Genomic DNA, 19,533 nt, shown 5'->3' with positions numbered 1-19,533 from the left:
CGTGAAGTATCGCAGTTCATACCCTCATGCATATTCATGAAAAGTATACGGACGTGAAGTATCGCAGTTCATACCTTCATGTATATTCATGAAAAGTATACGGACGTGAAGTATCGCAGTTCATACCCTCATGTATATTCATGAAAAGTATACGGACGTGAAGTATCGCAGTTCATACCCTCATGTATATTCATGAAAAGTATACGGACGTGAAGTATCGCAGTTCATACCCTCATGCATATTCATGAAAAGTATACGGACGTGAAGTATCGCAGTTCATACCCTCATGTATATTCATGAAAAGTATACGGACGTGAAGTATCGCAGTTCATACCCTCATGTATATTCATGAAAAGTATACGGACGTGAAGTGTCACAGTTCATACCCTCATGTATATTCATGAAAAGTATACGGACGTGAAGTATCGCAGTTTATACCCTCATGTATATTCATGAAAAGTATACGGACGTGAAGCGTCGCAGATCATACCCTCATGCATTATCAAAATTAAAATGGAATTTATTTCTAACTGTATAAATGTAACGTATCTATCAACGTACACGTATGAATAATATCTGTCGGATATGTATTTGATATTCATTTTACATCTCTGATTAAACGGCCATGAAATAACTCCAAACAAAATCAATTCTTGATTTACACTGCAGAACAAATCGTGAGGACAGGTTTTATCTGTGATTTTCGTTTCCGTCTAGTAAGACATTTCAGCTTCGGTCACCAGATAAGTTCATCAGATAACTGAAAGAAAGTATCGTTTGTACTAAATATATACTTCCTTCTGGTGTATCCATTATTTTTCTTCGGAATCACAGGCACTTGACGTTTTGAATATCTGTAATAAAACATTGTCTTCCTATAAACTAAATATTCATTTTGATTATAGGAAGACCATTTTTTAAAGTAGATATTTAAAACGTCGAGTGTCTGTGTTCATAATGTATATATACTTCAGTACATTTTCTATTGTATTTAATGATTTGACATGTATTTCAGTAAAAGAAAATTAAATAATAGTGAAATTGTATTTATGTACGTAGTTTGATCGTGTTCTGTCAGATTTTTATATGCTTTCTGTAGATATGAAAGAATAAATAGTTTAGTTGAAGATCTGCAACGTGACATGAATATATGGAATCTATTGACCAGCTTTCTCAAATTGTTCGTGCAACATCAAATAGCATTAACAAATTCTCCAACATAGCGTTCACAAATTCCGGTACAATGATAAAAAAGACAATGGCTTAACTTGAACCTTAAAATAGTAAGTCATTATGGATGTAATCGGAACGACGCGTCGAATATTATGTTAGTACAGGTCTGACGGGTGTACACAAATACCGTTATCAGGCACTTAAACCATACAGGTTTATAGACATTGCACTATCAGGGTCACGTTTACAGCGGCACTAATATCCATCGGTATTCATCATTGCATGCCATTTCGTTTTAAAATGCAAACATACATGCCAATTTCATTTGTTAACAATTGATTTCGTTGTCAAGGTTTGATTCTGTTTTAACTTACATGTTAAAATCTTAACTCAATGAATTAATTTTCTTACATGTTGAAATCTTAAAACTTAATTAATTTTCATAGATACTTGAGAGATGTGGCGTGGTAATAAGATTTTTTCCACCGTATTCACGACGAAATATTCAAACTTAGATCTGACGTCCTTATAACTATCATACTATATATCTATCATAGACAAATGAAATTAGTCAATTAACAACATGCTGATATTTTTACACTCTGAATTCTTTTCTCGTTATTTTTGTGGCACTCGTTTATTCGAAACCAGCAGACACTTGATATGCTTAATAGGTTTAAAGGATCGCTAATAGGGATGAAGAATCGCAGGCGGAGGCATTACAGTATACACTGGAGTGTGAACGAAGAAAATCAGAGTCAATAAATTCTAAATAAAAGGCAAACGAGCTTCCATTATGACTGACAAACAAATTTCCCGTTTTTCCCTTGGAATATATTTGCTTATTTTTACTATTTCATTTTGCTGACGTCTCCGCGCATTGATTTTTACATTGCTGAGCCCGACGCCTTTGCTCGATCGTATTCACTTTTGATTCTACCCCAGTGACTATGCAGTCCGGCTTGGGTCGTGTTTGGATGTCGAGAAAAACCGTGCCATGAATATTTGCATTTTGGATGTGCCATTTTGTGCTGTTTTATGCACAGTTCTTGGAGTTTCTTTGCTGAACAAAAGTAAGTCTTATTCCTATCTCTGCGTCTTCGTGAAGATATTTTATATTACTTGGAAGAGTAGAACCCACAATATTATTAGAGAAAGAGAGCAAAAAAGAATTTATTTGTCTTTGTGCAAAATTTGTGTGTGGAGCCACCGCGTGCTATAATAGAGCCTTGTCGCAAAATTTAGAGTACAACTAAAAGCATAATTATGTAAACATTTATCCATGTACATACGTTTTCTTTGTTATAATTTTCTATCTCTGTTCCTTTCTTATATATATATATATATATAATCCAAATAGAAAGAGTTGATATCACACAGTCAAAATAATTCAATAAAAAAAGCAGGAAAATATACAGTTCCAAAATATATTTAAATCACTAGCGCTTTCTGGATTTTAACATCCATCCTCAGGTGAATACAAATTTTAAATAATGAATACAAAGTTGTTTATCTTAGAGACGTCTATTTATTTATTTGTATTCATTATTTAAAATTTGTATTCACCTGAGGATGGATGTTAAAATCCAGAAAGCGCTAGTGATTTAAATATATTTTGGAACTGTATATTTTCCTGCTTTTTTTATTGAATTATATATATATATATATATATATATATATATATATATATATATATATATATATGTGTGTGTGTGTGTGTGTGTATATATATATATATATTATCATTTTGATTTTCTTTATGTATTCTAAATATATGTAAATGTTACAACATGAAATCTCCGCAAGGGGGAAATAAAGATTGAATGAATTTTGCGAATTCTTTCTTAGTAATACATACTATGAATACGTTATTAGTGTATTTTGTTTCCCTGTACATTTGTGAGAGCAACTATATGTATGTAACTAACACTTAAAATTAGTCAATATAAAATTATCTACATCAACAGCGATGAAATGAAATTGGTTTTAATGGCTTTGTGTAAGGGTGAATTTTAAAATTTTGAAATTCATATGAACACGCACACAAACACGAACGCATGCGTACGCACACACATACACGTAGCATGTACACACGCACACACATACACGTAGCATGTACACACGCACACACATACACGTAGCATGTACACACGCACACAAACAAGCCGAGGGCGCCATATCTTGATGAGGTATAAGGTAAGCGGAGTAAAACTATGCGTAACAATGCTATGAAAAACTGACAGCTTATATTTACAAATTAGATCATAATCACAACAATAAAATTTGCAAATGCTGACTTTAAACGAGACTGTTAAAACCACTGCAGCATCAACGTATGTGTCAGTAGTCAATCTCAATTTAAAAATCTATCATACACATAACATGATCTTGCGTATCGAATCAGTTGAGAGACATAAACACCATATGCAAGTAATAATGGAGTATTACTACATAGATTTGGGAATTTAATGATGGAGAAGCTGAAGTTTGCCATTAACGTTTATTTAATTATACAGATACGAAACAGATAAAGAGGACTTAGTTTTGTCTTTTGAGTTCGCAGGGATATATTGAATCTATAAACAAAAGTAAATATAATTACATGTAATGAATAAACAGTTGTCGATATATCTACATGCCGAGTTGAAAAGTTTTTCTTCCCATGTTAATGCTTTTGAATCAATTCTGTCGCATAAAAATACAAGAAATACAATGTAGGTGAGCTAATAAAGGAGCACAATTCGTGCTCGTGGGAATTCTAGCAGAGTGTTGGAAAGCCTGATCACCAAAATCTAGACTCCAAAGTTGATATCAAAAGAGGCTGAACTTCTTCATTGACAATATATATTTTGTGAATGAAGAACTCCAGCATCTTTAAATATCATTGAATGACAATCTTGCATATCTACCAGAAGGTTTAAGCATCTTCTTAAACAATCTGATGAGGCACAGCAAATTTCAATCATTGATCACGCTACTATGAAATCATCAAGACAATTATGTTTTTATTTCGCCGCTTCAGCTTCGCTTATAGCTGTACAAATTCATCATTGTTTTGGGGTCACGATCGCTCGTGGACACACTTTTCAATTTGGGGTTTTATTTATCTTAAAAACGTGATGTCTTTCAGATATTTTACTGACAGTTTGACAAAAACATGCATTCACTTGTTTACATTGAATTGTGCTAGTTATTCAGTTTTGCGTTGGTTTTCATACAAAAGTGACGTTTTGGCCTTAAAATTATAGCTTTTCTATCTTTACTTTTTACTTATCATTTTTATGTTTTATCGGATACAGTGAATTATCTACAAATGATTTAAAACAAAGGGTTGCAATAAATGTATAGGTTTTATCAAAATTCCCTGCAACTTTTCATTAAGAAAATGATGATTTCACCTCAAAACAACAGCTTTTTAAGACAGTTTCATCTAAACTTCGTTCTGTATAATAGAGGTGACGTTGGTCTGCAGAAATATAATACAATTCAAAACGTTTAATTTGAAAAATATACTTTAATAGGAATTTCCCGTTTTCGACGATTTTTTCATCAATAAATGATGCTTTAGCCTCAAAGTAACAACTTTCCCCTCAATATATATTTTTCTAAACTTTTGGTATGCATTCAGGGATATATTAAACAATCAAAAAATGAACAGAAACCTTTTGTTCCAATTACTAGTAGTTTCTATTTCTACTGGCCATCAATAAACACACTTGATACTAACTGAACAACAGTGGTATATTTCTAATCATCATTATCGATCATACGAACGCGTACCGACAGTAGAATACGTCTTAGTGAATTACGACGAATAAATGTACGTACCGTTTGATATGCAAGTTTGTTGTATTCAAAGTTCTATGAAAAGTTAATTACAATATTGATGTAATTTTAAAGTTATACGCCAAAAAAAATTGACGTCATGGTCATAAAAGACATTTTCAACATTCAAGTATAAATCACTAAGACATAATAATGCATGATGTCGGTATTTTCTGATTCCTCATATGTTCCTCTGTAAGAATCAATCAAAACCTAATTTTGTCATATTTATGTCATAAAACCCCTTTTTTCCTATCTGTACACTGGTTTTTAAGACTTTGATAAAGCATCGTCTAAACCAGTAAATTTCGCGTTTGACAAAGACGAAACCTCAGAATTAATACCAAATGTTCACTGACTGGAGGTATTGAAAAAGAAAAGGGAAAAAATATATATATATATATTGGTTTTATTTGAATAGAAATGTCTTGTTTGTGTTTTAATGGTTGAATTATCATCAGCCTGTACAGACTATCAGTACCTGGTACCACTTAATTACGAGGTCTTTTCTCTTAATTACGAGATCTTTTCACTTAATTACGAGGTCTTTTCACTTAATATCGAGATCTTTTCACTTAATTACGAGATCTTTTCACTTAATTACGAGATCTTTTCACTTAATTACGAGGTCTTTTCTCGTAATTTCGAGGTAATCATCTCGTAATGTCGAGATCTTTTCACTTAATTACGAGGTCTTTTCTCGTAATTTCGAGGTAATCATCTCGTAATATCGAGATCTTTTCACTTAATTACGAGGTCTTTTCTCGTAATTTCGAGGTAATCATCTCGTATTATCGAGATCTTTTCACTTAATTACAAGGTCTTTTCTTGTAATTTCGAGGTAATCATCTCGTAATATCGAGATCTTTTCACTTAATTACGAGGTCTTTTCTCGTAATTTCGAGGTAATCATCTCGTAATATCGAGATCTTTTCACTTAATTACGAGGTCTTTTCTCGTAATTTCGAGGTAATCATCTCGTAATATCGAGATCTTTTCTCATAATTACAAGATAATGAAAGTGAATTTATTTTTTCTTTACGTGATACTAATAGACGATAAACCGCCATAACAAGAAATGTTTATTTTTCTTTAACTGATCTACATGTCACTGCAGACTGCTTTAATACACGATAAACCGCCATAACAAGAAATGTTTATTTTTCTTTAACTGATCTACATGTCACTGCAGACTATAACAAGAACTGTTTATTTTTCTTTAACTGATCTACATGTCACTGCAGACTATAACAAGAACTGTTTATTTTTCTTTAACTGATCTACATGTCACTGCAGACTATAACAAGAACTGTTTATTTTTCTTTAACTGATCTACATGTCACTGCAGACAATGTTTATTTTTCTTTAACTGATCTACATGTCACTGCAGACAATGTTTATTTTTCTTTAACTGATCTACATGTCACTGCAGACAATGTTTATTTTTCTTTAACTGATCTACATGTCACTGCAGACAATGTTTATTTTACTTTAACTGATCTACATGTCACTGCAGACAATGTTTATTTTTCTTTAACTGATCTACATGTCACTGCAGACAATGTTTATTTTACTTTAACTGATCTACATGTCACTGCAGACAATGTTTATTTTACTTTAACTGATCTACATGTCACTGCAGACAATGTTTATTTTACTTTAACTGATCTACATGTTACTGCAGACAATGTTTATTTTACTTTAACTGATCTACATGTCACTGCAGACAATGTTTATTTTTCTTTAACTGATCTACATGTCACTGCAGACAATGTTTATTTTTCTTTAACTGATCTACATGTCACTGCAGACAATGTTTATTTTACTTTAACTGATCTACTTGTCACTGCAGACAATGTTTATTTTACTTTAACTGATCTACATGTCACTGCAGACACTGTTTATTTTTCTTTAACTGATCTACATGTCACTGCAGACAATGTTTATTTTTCTTTAACTGATCTACATGTCACTGCAGACAATGTTTATTTTTCTTTAACTGATCTACATGTCACTGCAGACAATGTTTATTTTACTTTAACTGATCTACATGTCACTGCAGACACTGTTTATTTTTCTTTAACTGATCTACATGTCACTGCAGACAATGTTTATTTTACTTTAACTGATCTACATGTCACTGCAGACAATGTTTATTTTACTTTAACTGATCTACATGTCACTGCAGACTATAACAAGAAATGTTTATTTTTCTTTAACTGATCTACATGTCACTGCAGACAATGTTTATTTTTCTTTAACTGATCTACATGTCACTGCAGACAATGTTTATTTTACTTTAACTGATCTACATGTCACTGCAGACAATGTTTATTTTACTTTAACTGATCTACATGTCACTGCAGACAATGTTTATTTTTCTTTAACTGATCTACATGTCACTGCAGACAATGTTTATTTTACTTTAACTGATCTACATGTCACTGCAGACAATGTTTATTTTACTTTAACTGATCTACATGTCACTGCAGACAATGTTTATTTTTCTTTAACTGATCTACATGTCACTGCAGACAATGTTTATTTTTCTTTAACTGATCTACATGTCACTGCAGACAATGTTTATTTTACTTTAACTGATCTACATGTCACTGCAGACAATGTTTATTTTACTTTAACTGATCTACATGTCACTGCAGACAATGTTTATTTTTCTTTAACTGATCTACATGTCACTGCAGACAATGTTTATTTTTCTTTAACTGATCTACATGTCACTGCAGACAATGTTTATTTTTCTTTAACTGATCTACATGTCACTGCAGACAATGTTTATTTTACTTTAACTGATCTACATGTCACTGCAGACAATGTTTATTTTACTTTAACTGATCTACATGTCACTGCAGACAATGTTTATTTTACTTTAACTGATCTACATGTCACTGCAGACAATGTTTATTTTTCTTTAACTGATCTACATGTCACTGCAGACAATGTTTATTTTACTTTAACTGATCTACATGTCACTGCAGACAATGTTTATTTTACTTTAACTGATCTACATGTCACTGCAGACAATGTTTATTTTTCTTTAACTGATCTACATGTCACTGCAGACAATGTTTATTTTACTTTAACTGATCTACATGTCACTGCAGACAATGTTTATTTTTCTTTAACTGATCTACATGTCACTGCAGACAATGTTTATTTTTCTTTAACTGATCTACATGTCACTGCAGACAATGTTTATTTTTCTTTAACTGATCTACATGTCACTGCAGACAATGTTTATTTTTCTTTAACTGATCTACATGTCACTGCAGACAATGTTTATTTTTCTTTAACTGATCTACATGTCACTGCAGACAATGTTTATTTACTTTAACTGATCTACATGTCACTGCAGACTATGTTTATTTACTTTAACTGATCTACATGTCACTGCAGACAATGTTTATTTTTCTTTAACTGATCTTAATGTCACTGCAGACTATGTTTATTTACTTTAACTGATCTACACGTCACTGCAGACAATGTTTATTTTTCTGTAACTGATCTACATGTCACTGCAGACAATGTTTATTTTTCTTTAACTGATCTACATGTCACTGCAGACTGCTTTAATAATTTTTGTTTATTTGTTACGTGTAGTAATAGTAATAAAGTAGTTCGTGGAATGTGCATATTCACACGCGGACAAAATATGTCTTGAACAATGGATATCAATAGAAATTAAGCAGAAAACGCCTTTAGTGAATGTAAATATTACTATTATATTACATTTGCCAAATTCCTTTACAGGACAATACTAATAAAACTGACTTTTAATTTCGTATGGCAAATACTAAATCACGTGATCATAGTAGGTAGTACGTATGAATAAATACACTTCCTTCAAAGTGGTTTGGTCAGTTGCAATAATTGGATATGATTTTTTGCCTGTAAGCTCAGTGCAAACAGAAATATGAGTAATTTTGTTTGTATGCGGAGAATAATTCATTTTTTTTAAACCATTGTCTGCAATTATCAAATCTTTTTGTCACTGGTGTTCCATCACTTGTTTGCGATTGATTTTCGTACTGATGATGTTCTTGAAAATGTACCATTAAAGCAGGAAATTCAATCTGAAGAGGCTCCCCCTAGTGACGAGCGGACGTATTCTACTTCTGAAACTGGAATATGTCAAAAAAAACTCTGATAGAAATGCATCGTATTTGTTAAACACATGTGGAAAGAAGGCCCCTACCTCTACATCTTTAGCTGTAGAAACCTGGTATACTGTATATAGTCACTGATCAAGATAATATTCAATGGATGCATGTCCGACATCCCCAAACACACCACTGTCCACACTCCTTATTGTTTGCGAGCGACAACTATTATCGCCATGAGTGAGGTTGGTTTTAAGACTCGATAATCTATGCTCATGTCTGGCCATCGCTCTGAGTCCTCATTAAAATCCTCAAACAGAAATCTTTCTAGTGAACAAAAAAAACTCTCTGGTAGTTCTTGCACATCCACGTAGCCCTAGAAAGGCAACCCACCTCAGTGACCTTCACCTCGTTCATTCCACCACCCAAGTGACCTGCACCTTGTCACATTCCACCACCCACGTGACTTGCACCTCGTCACATTCCACCACCCACATGACCTGCACCTTGTCACATTCCACCACCCACGTGACTTGTACCCTGTCACATTCCACCACCCACGTGACCTGCACCTTGTCACATTCCACCACCCATGTGACCTGCACCTCGTCACATTTCACTACCCACGTGACCTGCATCTCATCCCGCCATCTCTAGTCTAATCCACTGAAAACGCCCCCCAAACCCAGATCGAAGCCCTCTAAAAGAGCTTAACATTGACAGTATTTATTTCCAATCTGTTAAATCCCCGAGTTCTTCCGATTTCCAATCCAAATCTGTGTTTATGACTTATCTTCCACTTCAAGTAATTTGCCACATTTTTGATCGACCAAATCACTCCCTGGAGTATTTTACACAACTGTGTCTTTTTATATGACCAATTGTACCGTGTTATTTAATATATTTTGGTCTTTGGTCAATCTAAATTCTATTTAGAATTGTATTAGATGTTATTCTGAAACAATTCATTAACAAAGATATAACGAATGATAGTTCTGTCATCATTGACAAAGATCTAACGATTGCTATTTTTGTCATCATTGATAAAATCTAACTAACTACATGTGCACATGTGTAAAACTTAGAACTTGTGTATAAAGTATACTTTTACTGGTTGAAATTGTTTCCCCCTCATAATTATAACACCGGTGTAATAAGTCCATAAAAACATAAAATGAAGTAGGGGTATGGGGCCATATATAAGAGAAAATCATTTCATTAGTATTTCCATAAGAAAAGATTAGAGGTACATATGTACATGCAGGTCACTTAGAATGGTCCCCAAAATATCATGCTATACTCTGTTGCTTTTGTAAGTTAAATTGTATTATTACTAATCTTTCCCATAGTTTTGAAAACCTTTTCTTGCTGTGAATTTGTTCTAGTGGAGACAAAAGTCAGTTACGTTATTCAAATCAGGGAATATAGTGATATTTTACTCTTTGTTGTTCGTCTACTGAAAATACAGTCCTCTATGATTCATGTTCCCTATACCCCATTTTAGCGTTCATTGAATTTTACAGATGTAATCAAGAAGGAGCAATTTAATTCCATGACCCAAAAAGTTTCAGGATTTAAGAAAATAGATGCAGAAATGTATGGGCTCGTGATTAGTATGTTTCATAATTCAAGAAAATTAGGGAGAGTGCTAAAATAGGATATGATACATATGCATGTTACTAAGAAAGTAAAAATAAAAGATGTATACATATATGTACACTTAAAGCATCTGTCTGACACTGGCGCTTTCTTAACACAATAGTACTTCCACATCAAACGCATGTTAAATTAAAAATCAATGAATAAAGAAGCCAAACATGTAATCATTTAATGAGATTAACGTAAAGGCGAACACTGACTTCGCATCATGTGACCAATCTTTATATATTTTTTTCGTAATTACGAGAGAATTTTCTTGTGATTACGAGATCTTTTCTCGTAATTTCGAGATAGTTATCTCGTAATTACGAGAAAAGATACCGTAATTACGAGATATTTTCTCTTAAGTTTGAGATAATTATCTCGTAATTGCGAGATATTTCCCCTTAATCACGAGAAATTGGAGGGGTAATTTATTTTTAAATATGATATTAATAAGCTTTCGTAATTTTATGCGTTTAGAGTTTGCTCTTGGACTATTTCTACCATTGTTCACATATGAAAATCATTACTAAATACGGAGACAAGTCAAGGTCAGACGATTTTCAGCTGTTGCATGTTGAAATAATTTGCATATCAATAATATCTATATTCTATGAACTTGAGAGTATTCATACTAAAAGTACAGAAAATTATGACTTGATAGAAATGATAAATTGTCTCTATTTGCTCTGTTAGAACGGGAAATGAAGGTTGCAAACACTACATGGAAAAAATTGCATAACCCGATGACGCGATTGATCGACCTGATGCATTTCTTTTGAGAAGCTGAGCCGTCTCTGCGCTTCATCAACCCGATATATTTTTGCAGACAGTCAGTTATGGAGAACCATACCACAATAGGCAATTTATTTATGACTTCTTGACAAATATGTCGTAAATTTCGGTAGCGTCTGCAATTTTGCCTTCTATGATATTTCTACTGGCTGTCTATCAACACATACCGGTAGTCGACGTTGTAGTCTTCCTCCATAGTGAGACTTCCAGGTGAAAGTCTTGCTCTTCAGTGAGTTCACGGGAGTCTAGCTCTAGATGAGACCTCCACCCATGGGAAAGACTTACATTAGAACCAGAACCCCTCTACCCAGTCAACCCTGGGTACTGGGGGGGGGGGGGGATTTCTCCCCGGAAGTCTGGCTCTAAAGTGAGGCTTCCAATGGAAGCCTCCCCCTCCCTCCAAAAACAACCTGGCTCTAAAGTAAGATTTCCACAATATGGAAAGATCCTTCCTGCCAAAACATGTCTTCCTCGAACATCTGCCTCGAAAGTGAGACTCCACTCCAGAAATCTGATTTCAGAGTGGATTGATTGATTGATTAAATATTGTTTAACGTCCCTCTCGAGAATATTTCACTCATATGGAGACGTCACCACTGCCGGTGAAGGGCTGCAAAATTGAGGCTCAGCGCTTATGGCCATTGAGCAGGGAAGGATCTTTATCGTGCCACAACTGCTGTGACACGGGACCTCGATTTTTGCGGTCTCATCCGAAGGACTGCCCCATTCAGTCGCCTCTTACGACAAGCAAGGGGGTACTGAGGACCTAGTATTCTGACCCGGATCCCCACAGGATGATTTCAGAGTGGAACTTGTTCGGATTGAGAGCGACCCCTCTCCCTGAAATATTCTTTCATCATATAAGTGGAGCTTCCTCATGGTAGGTATGTTTGCATTAGCTCACCTGAACAGGAACCTCGAGTAACAGGGGTACCTGCGTGACACAGGAGTGAAGAATTTGAATTTTCCAGGAGCTTGTTATGGAGAAAGATACATTATCTAGAACTAGTTAAAATTGAGAGACCCCCCCCCCTATTCCAATTGGAGTTGAGATGATCTTCACATAGGGTTGTTTTCATTCAAGCAGAACTTACTGATTTAGTATGGTGGCTCATTTGTGCCATTTTACAATTTGTCGTCTTTTCGTTATTTCAAAGCGAAAAGACGACAAAACGATAATTAACGACTTTTCGCCCTGAAACGACGGAAATACAACAAAAGAAAAATCGGAAAGATGACAAAATACAGGAAAAAGACAACAAAGCAATCCCGCAAATTAGCGACCAATGTTGTCATCTTTTTACTTTGTGTTTTACCGTCTCTTCAAGGCGAAACGACCACATTTGAAAAACGAGACCACGACAAAACGATAATTAGCGACTTTTCGCGCCGAATATTTAGTACTTTATCTCATACATGTGGTGTATATTGCAAGTGAGATAAAGCCTAGCTTTATCACACGCCCGTTTGATGAAGCACTTCCGGTCCGAACTATTTCTGACACAGTCCCCGCTTGGATGACATATTTTCTGTGTTTATGCATATCCATGCATGAAATATAGCGTATAACTTGTTATTTTGTATTCATTTAGAATTTCTTTTATACATGTAGCAAAATCAAAATGATATTGCCCTCACTGACATATAATGCAAGTTACCGGCCATAAAAATGTCAACTCGATCAATAACTACTCAAAAATTACGATAAGAAAACAAAGAGATGTCCACACTATTATCATCAAGGAATCGACCGCCTACTGGACAGGCCTAATCGAAAGTACCTCGACATTCTGCGGCATCAAGCACAGTCTCTTTTCTTTGGAGCCATATTGAATGGAATAAATCTCAACAGCTTTACTTACTAACTTACTAAATTGCCTCAGGATTTCCTTTCGACCTCAGATCCAAAGAAACCACGTGAATAAAATCCAAAATACACAAACTCTACTTTTCATTGTAAATTGTTGACCATTCTAATAACGCTGCATTAAAATATTATTTTCATTGATCGTTGTTACACATGTTTATTTCAAAAAGACAGCGACATCAAACTTTTATCAGAAAGTCAGGCATACGTCAAAAGATAAATACTCGGCCAATATTTGTTATTTTGTTGTAATGGATAAAGCATTATTAATTATAAACTATAATCCCTTCTAAAACAATTTTCATCCATGGTTTCTCTTATACAAATGCTCTTTGTAATATGCATGAATCGATTATAAGTGCATTGTTTTTTCCCGCGTAAGGAAGATTAATAAGTATGACGCCTGAGCCACGGATTCAAAACAAATTCAATCAGCTGTTTCTACCATACTGGGGATCATCTCAAGATTAAGCGAAAAGAAGACGTATGAGATATTTTGGTTGATATGGTGTATTTATTCGCTCGGCAAGCCTCGCGAATAAATACACCATATCAACTCGTTGGATAAACCAAATATCAAAATACGCAAAATAGATACCCTTTATATATATCAGGATTTGTATGGAATATATTGAAAGAGGACGATTTTGGTACGCTTCAATTCACTTTTTTTCCCAATTTGAACATTGCACTAAAGGTAATTTGTGTGGTGGCAGCTTATGATAGAATTATGGTTGTATGAAATTATCAAATAGTTTGCCCTGTAATGTGCAATGGCCATCATTAGTTGTAGGTATAGATATCATAACAGAAGATACACAACAGGGGAAAACATAAAAAGAAAGAAAATCGGGCATTGGGTCTATAGCAATAAAATGAAATTGCTTACACAAATCTCTCTGTGGACAGAATAAATCCATGCACAATTCTAGATACTGCAATAGTTTTGTTGATTGTACGATTGCTATCTCCATTCAAAAAAAGTTCTAAGGATAAGGGTAATGGTGATTGCAAATCAAAGTGAAAGGAAGTTGAAGTGTGAAAGGCGGAATTTAAGAATACGTGAGGTGAGGTGACACCCTCCCTCCCCTCCCGACAATTTAGTATTTTGAGGTATGGGTAGAAATACCTAAAGTCTATTTTTTTCCCTCGTGATTGGTTTAAATTTAATGGTATTGCGTCGATCTAGTCTGAGATATAATAAGGATAGACTAAATTCAGAGGATTCTCTGTGGCATTCGATGCTAACAAATGACCTCTTCGTATTGCATAAAATGATCTCCGTGTTTTAACACGGATCACAGTGGAACATGTTGATTTATTCAATATATCGTACACATTAAAATGATCAATATACAACTTCTATAGAAGTCATCTTTTACGAAGCTTCCACTCTTGTTTAAGGTGGGTCCTTAGTCCTATGACGTCACAGGACTGTGGAACTACGTTAAGTGTTATAATTTACATTAGTTAATTGTGTACATTGATCGATAACCCTGATATAAACAGTGGTATCCAGTTGACCGTTTAAGGGACATATATACAATGAAGCGTCGATTTCACATTTGCTTAACCAAACTCATTACTTCGTTAACTTTAGTTAACGCCCATTTATCTATAGTTTACATCTGTAACCCACGGTTAACACTTTTATTTAAGTTATGCAAGTATAAACTATATACCTAATGAATCCAACTCTGTTTTATAAATGTTAAATATGATTCATCTGATATATAATTTCATGATTTGGTATTCATATAATTATATTCATGTTATAATTATAATCACGTAATTAACAACTCTACAATTATATTGTTTACTGCAAATCAAAATTCCAAAGTGCCATATACATAAAACAGGAAGAATGATATTTCCACTGTTTTTGCCTTTGCTATTTTTATAAATTGTTATATGATAGCCATTTCCTCATGAGAGTGAGTTACAGTTGTACACACTGAGAATTATGGAACGCCAAATTAATATAAACTCATATAATTGAAGAACTATTCTTCTTAAATTTCGCACCACAAATCACCGCCTTCCAGTAGAGACTGGCAGATGGATTGGTATGGATATATATCCATATAATGAAAGATTTTGTGTTTTGTGTAATGAATCGAAAATTACAGACGAATTCCATTATATATTAGAATGCAGTGCTTTGTCAAATATTATAAAAGAATACCTACAAAGTAAGTACTACACTAGACCTAATGTTATTATATTTCATGAAATTATGTCAACCAGTAAGGTTAAAACACTTAAAATAAACTCTATGTTTATCTAAAATATCTATGAGTTAGTCTGTCCTTCTTATTATATTTTGTAAATACTTTTTCAATATATGTACATTGCATATTTGTACATACGTGTACTCTAACCTTAGTCTTACTCAAATGTATGTTTATTTAATGCACCTCATGTACCGTGTATAATGTGGTTTGAGTGAATTGAATAAATGAACTTGAAGATATCTTTAATTATTTGAAGATATCGTCGATTTAATCATTGCGCGCAATAATTGAAATGATTTACGCATCAATTTAAGTATAGCGCACAGTAATTGAATTGAATTAAATCGTGCATCAATTCAATTGAGTAGGGCAACGATTGATTTGATGCGCACATCAATTCAGTTGTTGCGCGCATCATCTCAATTATTGCTCTTATCAATTAAATTGAGACGCGCACCAATGTGGTGGAAATACTGCTTGCGAAAATATCAATTTAGAGCTAGGTATAAATGATTTGATGTTCTCTATAATTTAATTGCATATATCTTCAATTATTTACAACGATATGGTATAAGGAATTAATGCACCCATCCATTCTTTTAAAGAGAGCAATAATTCAATTAAAGAGATCATTAATTGTGGATATGTTGAATTGAAGGTATCTCTGATTTGATAGTTGTTCTCTCTAATAGATATATTGCGCGTATCATATTGAATTGATGATAGCATTTATTCAGTTAAAGAGAGCAACTATTAAATTATTGCATGCATTAATTGAATTGAAGCGCGTATTAATTGAATTATTGCTCACTTTAATTGAATTGTTTTGACCAAACTGGAACCTGTAGTTAATCCATTAGCTTTCCAATAATCACTACATTTTCCCCTGGAACTCTAATTTGAATACACCATCGTATGAATCCAGAATCCCGTGGAAGGAGAGAAACTGCAGGGGCAGGATTACGCCGTCTCTTTGGTATTTCTTATGTAAGCAGTTCCAACGCTTGATTGGGATTTTATAGGGAATGATTTTTTTTCTTCAAATTTCTTCTCAGTGCATCCTTTGTTATTCGTTTTGTATAGTTTGATATGACCTAAACCTTTGATACTTACGATTTCAGAAAACAAAATGCATAACGACCAAAGATTATTTCAAAGCAGACAAGCTTCATTCACGAATATATAAATATTTAGAAAAATCGCATGCATGCATTGCAGGACTATAGCATGCGTGTGTTTTAACGTTTCTACAACATGCCATAATGATTATGCTTCTTTGTCATTGATGTACTTCATAAGATATTTTAAATATCCATAAATAATTAAACGTGTTGAGCTTTTTGATATGACACCATTTTTGATTGATATGGTGTCAATAATGCATAAGTGGGATTTGCACAATAGCCGAGGGTATAACAAGAATTCCATTTATTGATTAGTTGTATCAATATCTATATCGTTAGACTCACGAAGCCTAGAAAACATTTTATAATATAAATTCCGGATTCGTATACTAATTTAGGTATCAATTAAAACAAAGTTGTATACCTCTATTTTCTCTTAATCTAGATGTAATTCAAAATGAAATAATTTCTGCTCTGAACGAAAGCATGTTTCTAATTTTCGGGGGCGAAACTCTCGCAGACAAAATAACTAATAATTCGAGTTCCTTTGGGATTTAACGAAATGAAATCCCCCCCCCCCACCCCCCATTTTTAAAGTAGTAGTGAAAGGCAGTTGATATTTAAAGGATATCTCGCATGTCAAGGATTTTAAGGCAATTGTGAAGTGAACCCCCCCCCCCCCCACTTAAAAAAGTAAACGATGCCATTTATCTGTCTCTCTCATTAGAATTCCCTAAAATTCGATAGACTTTCAGTGATTTTTAAGTCCAAACTCAAACAAATATATATATATTTTTATTTCTAATGATGTAAGTTTCTACAGTACTGTCAATCCAAAATTCTAAAATAGTTGACATTTATGAATGTTTGTAAGCTTAGATTTATGTATATCTTGATCATTTTCTCATTCAGTAACATTGTACATGGAAGTAGGGCAGTCTCTCTCTCTCTCTCCAGTTCAAACAATGAATGCATGTATGTACATGCAAAATGACCGTAAATAATTATATGATTTCAAAAGAGACAGCAAATATTCAAAAGTGCACTACATTGTCGTTTATACATGTATATAGTCCCTTGTTTTGTTTTTGTGTGAGCAGCTGTCTATTTTGGATTGAGCATGTACATGTATATGCAATACCCATATTTTCACCCAGATGTATATTTCCGATCATTGTATATACGTACATGTATAAACATTTAGAAATGAACTGAGCACGCAATATTATAATAACCAAACGGATGTTCAGTGTATATGTAAATGCATGATCAGGTTAATTCCGGATTTCTATAAACTGCAAAAACCCAAGCATTCAATGCAGCAAAATATTCGACTCTGATACATGTATCTCCCCTGACGGAATACATTCTGATTGGCACGGGTGAAAGGTGTCGCAGTCTGTATAATGGAATATTTACATCCACTAAATCTTTTCTCTGATATTTCTTTTGAAATTGACATGGCTTTCATCATACAATGAATGTACATGTTTGTAGCAAACTAGTTCGATCCGGTTTTCTAGTACCACCTGCCTGCACAATCATTACCATATATGGAGCGTCATCAAGGTCAAAGGGTGTATTGGCTGTTCTGTTTAACGTAACAAATAGGTCAACCATATAATATTTTAGAACTTAATTCTAGTTTATATTTTTAAAAATACATAAAAATATAAGTTTATATAAACAATAAAATGCCTTTCTTTGTTGTTTCATCGGGTGATGAAGGTAGCAATCATTACACCAAAAAAAAATAAATGCATTTTTCTGTATTGCTAGTTACAATGTGCCGTCATCACTCGATAAAACAACACAGAAAGCCCTAAATGACAACGTTTTGTAAAGTTCTGTCGAACTTCAAATGGAGTTTATCATTTGGTTTCGTGGATTTATCAGAATAAAGAAAATTTAACATTTTCGGTTAAGTGCACTTTTCCAGTCAAAGGTAAATAACTGTCCGCATTTGGTTCGTTTTCTTGGCGAGCATGCCATGTGCTTTACATATACACCTTTATTTTGTAAAAATTGAATGGGAATAACATATATTTTATGCTCTTTGCTTTTTCCTATCAGTATATAATTGGCAAATGATTTATCCGCCCCTCGTTATTGACGTTCTGCAAATACTTGCATGCACGTGCGCATGAGGTTTTTTCACATTTTTTGTCTAAATTATCTATATTTTCAGAATGATACACTAAAATACGATATGTATTTTGATCAATGCATGGTGTTTTAAAACGTAATTTTATTTATTTTTCATTCCCTATACATTACTATCGGAGATGTGCACTGGTCGAGTCCATCTAGAAAATCACTCAGGTGTGACAGTATATATATATATATATATATATATATATATATATACACACACACACACGGGTAGAGTAAAATAGGACACCTGAAAGAAATATGGCGGATAAGATGAAAACGTGTATGTATTTCAGAATCCATTTAAGTAGGATGGTCTGGCCGAGTGGTTCGTGCCAGTTCCGTATCTACAAGTAACATCATAAGCCATCTTTGTCTTGTATCCCTTACATAAAACACACCTTATTATGTCATACCTCACCCGCCGGAAATTCTTACTGTGACAGGTGCTTGTGGACTCCGGTAACCTCCCCCACTCCTTCGATCTTAATCTTCAATTCTTTATAAATGTCACAACTTGTATATGTTCATCTGTCATGATAGAATATTCAGGAGACTGTATAAAACGGGTGTTTTAAAGTCGGTAAATTTCAAATTGACCTTTA

General features: G+C 33.7%; 1 protein-coding gene across 1 annotated transcript in view; it reads left to right on the top strand.

Moving 5' to 3' along the window:
• Nucleotides 1-1,892: 1,892 nt before the first annotated feature.
• LOC130055200 (uncharacterized) overlaps nucleotides 1,893-19,533 on the top strand; it is a 38,502-nt gene continuing 20,861 nt past the window's right edge. The window contains exon 1 of the mRNA XM_056167023.1: nucleotides 1,893-2,246. Within this exon, the coding sequence (XP_056022998.1) occupies nucleotides 2,171-2,246 (76 nt within the window). The 5' untranslated portion in view covers nucleotides 1,893-2,170. The remainder of the gene's footprint in view (nucleotides 2,247-19,533) is intronic.

This window comes from Ostrea edulis, chromosome 5, assembly GCF_947568905.1.
Source record: "Ostrea edulis chromosome 5, xbOstEdul1.1, whole genome shotgun sequence".
NCBI lineage: Eukaryota > Metazoa > Mollusca > Bivalvia > Ostreida > Ostreidae > Ostrea > Ostrea edulis.
This window is presented reverse-complemented; position numbering and strand designations above follow the sequence as displayed.